Below are 887 nucleotides of genomic sequence, written 5' to 3'. Positions count from 1 at the left end.
TATCTGGCAAATGACAACCTAGCAAAAACAAACAGAATGGCACATGCAAAGGTGGAAGTATGGGGCTGGCTGGCCCCTCTGCGGGGTCCAGCTGGCTTGCCCAACCCTGGTCTGAGTCATTAAATTGAAGATGGATGTGTTTGGGTATCAAGAAAGGAGGGAAAAAAAGCAGGCACCCAGATTTCCTTCTGATGAGACTATTCTTTTCTTTTTCTAGTACCTCCAAGTCTCCAGAAGATGTGTGACCAACAAAAACACAGTCAATGCTGCCCCCCAAAAGGCAATCAGTGCTGCCCGCCAACAACCAACCAGAGCTGCCAGCCAAAAGGCAATCAGTGCTGCCCGCCAACAACCAACCAGAGCTGCCAGCCAAAAGGCAATCAGTGCTGCATCCGGGCCAAGTGCTGTGGCTTGGAGACCATGCCTGAATGCTCACCTGTTAATAAGGAGTCTGAGCCCAACTCACCCCAAACTCAAGACAAGGGCTCTCAAATCCAGCAGCGGCCCCATAGTCCACAATACGAGTCCAGACTAAGGAAATGAGAGCAGAAGTCACACAAATAGATTGTTCCTGGGGTCATGCCTATCACTCTGTAGGGTAGGGGATTATTGAGAGTCAGGCTAGACCTATGTTAAGAGAAGCAGTTTTCACAGTAACTACCATTTCCATCCAATGAGAGGCTTCTACTTCCCTTCATAGCTCCCTCCCTAGGGAGGCCTCCATCTGGAAATGGGAGGTTGAAGAGGCTGGAATCATTTTTCCTAGTGATCCTGACATTCAGACAGCACAGAAATAAAAGAGCAATAAAAAGAACATTGTCTCCCTTTGTTCCTTTACTTACCTATGAAACCATCTCACCAGCCTGGCCTAGAGCCCAAGAAAATAT

The 887-nt window shown here is 48.1% G+C and overlaps 1 protein-coding gene across 1 annotated transcript; it reads left to right on the top strand.

Moving 5' to 3' along the window:
- The first annotated feature begins 237 nt into the window (after nt 1-237).
- Nucleotides 238-543, top strand: SMCP (sperm mitochondria associated cysteine rich protein). Its single transcript, XM_012462762.2, has one exon. The coding sequence runs from the start codon at nt 238-240 to the stop codon at nt 541-543; it is 306 nt and encodes a 101-aa protein (XP_012318185.2).
- Nucleotides 544-887: the final 344 nt, after the last annotated feature.

Source organism: Aotus nancymaae, unplaced genomic scaffold, assembly GCF_030222135.1.
Source record: "Aotus nancymaae isolate 86718 unplaced genomic scaffold, 86718_ANA_hifiasm-v0.15.2.pri h1tg000108l, whole genome shotgun sequence".
Lineage (NCBI taxonomy): Eukaryota > Metazoa > Chordata > Mammalia > Primates > Aotidae > Aotus > Aotus nancymaae.
The sequence above is the reverse complement of the archived record's forward strand: the minus strand, read 5'-3'. Positions and strand labels throughout refer to the sequence as shown.

Excerpts from the sequence above, each read along its gene's own strand:
- SMCP (XM_012462762.2), top strand. The coding sequence starts at position 238 with ATGTGTGACCAACAAAAACACAGTCAATGCTGCCCCCCAAAAGGCAAT.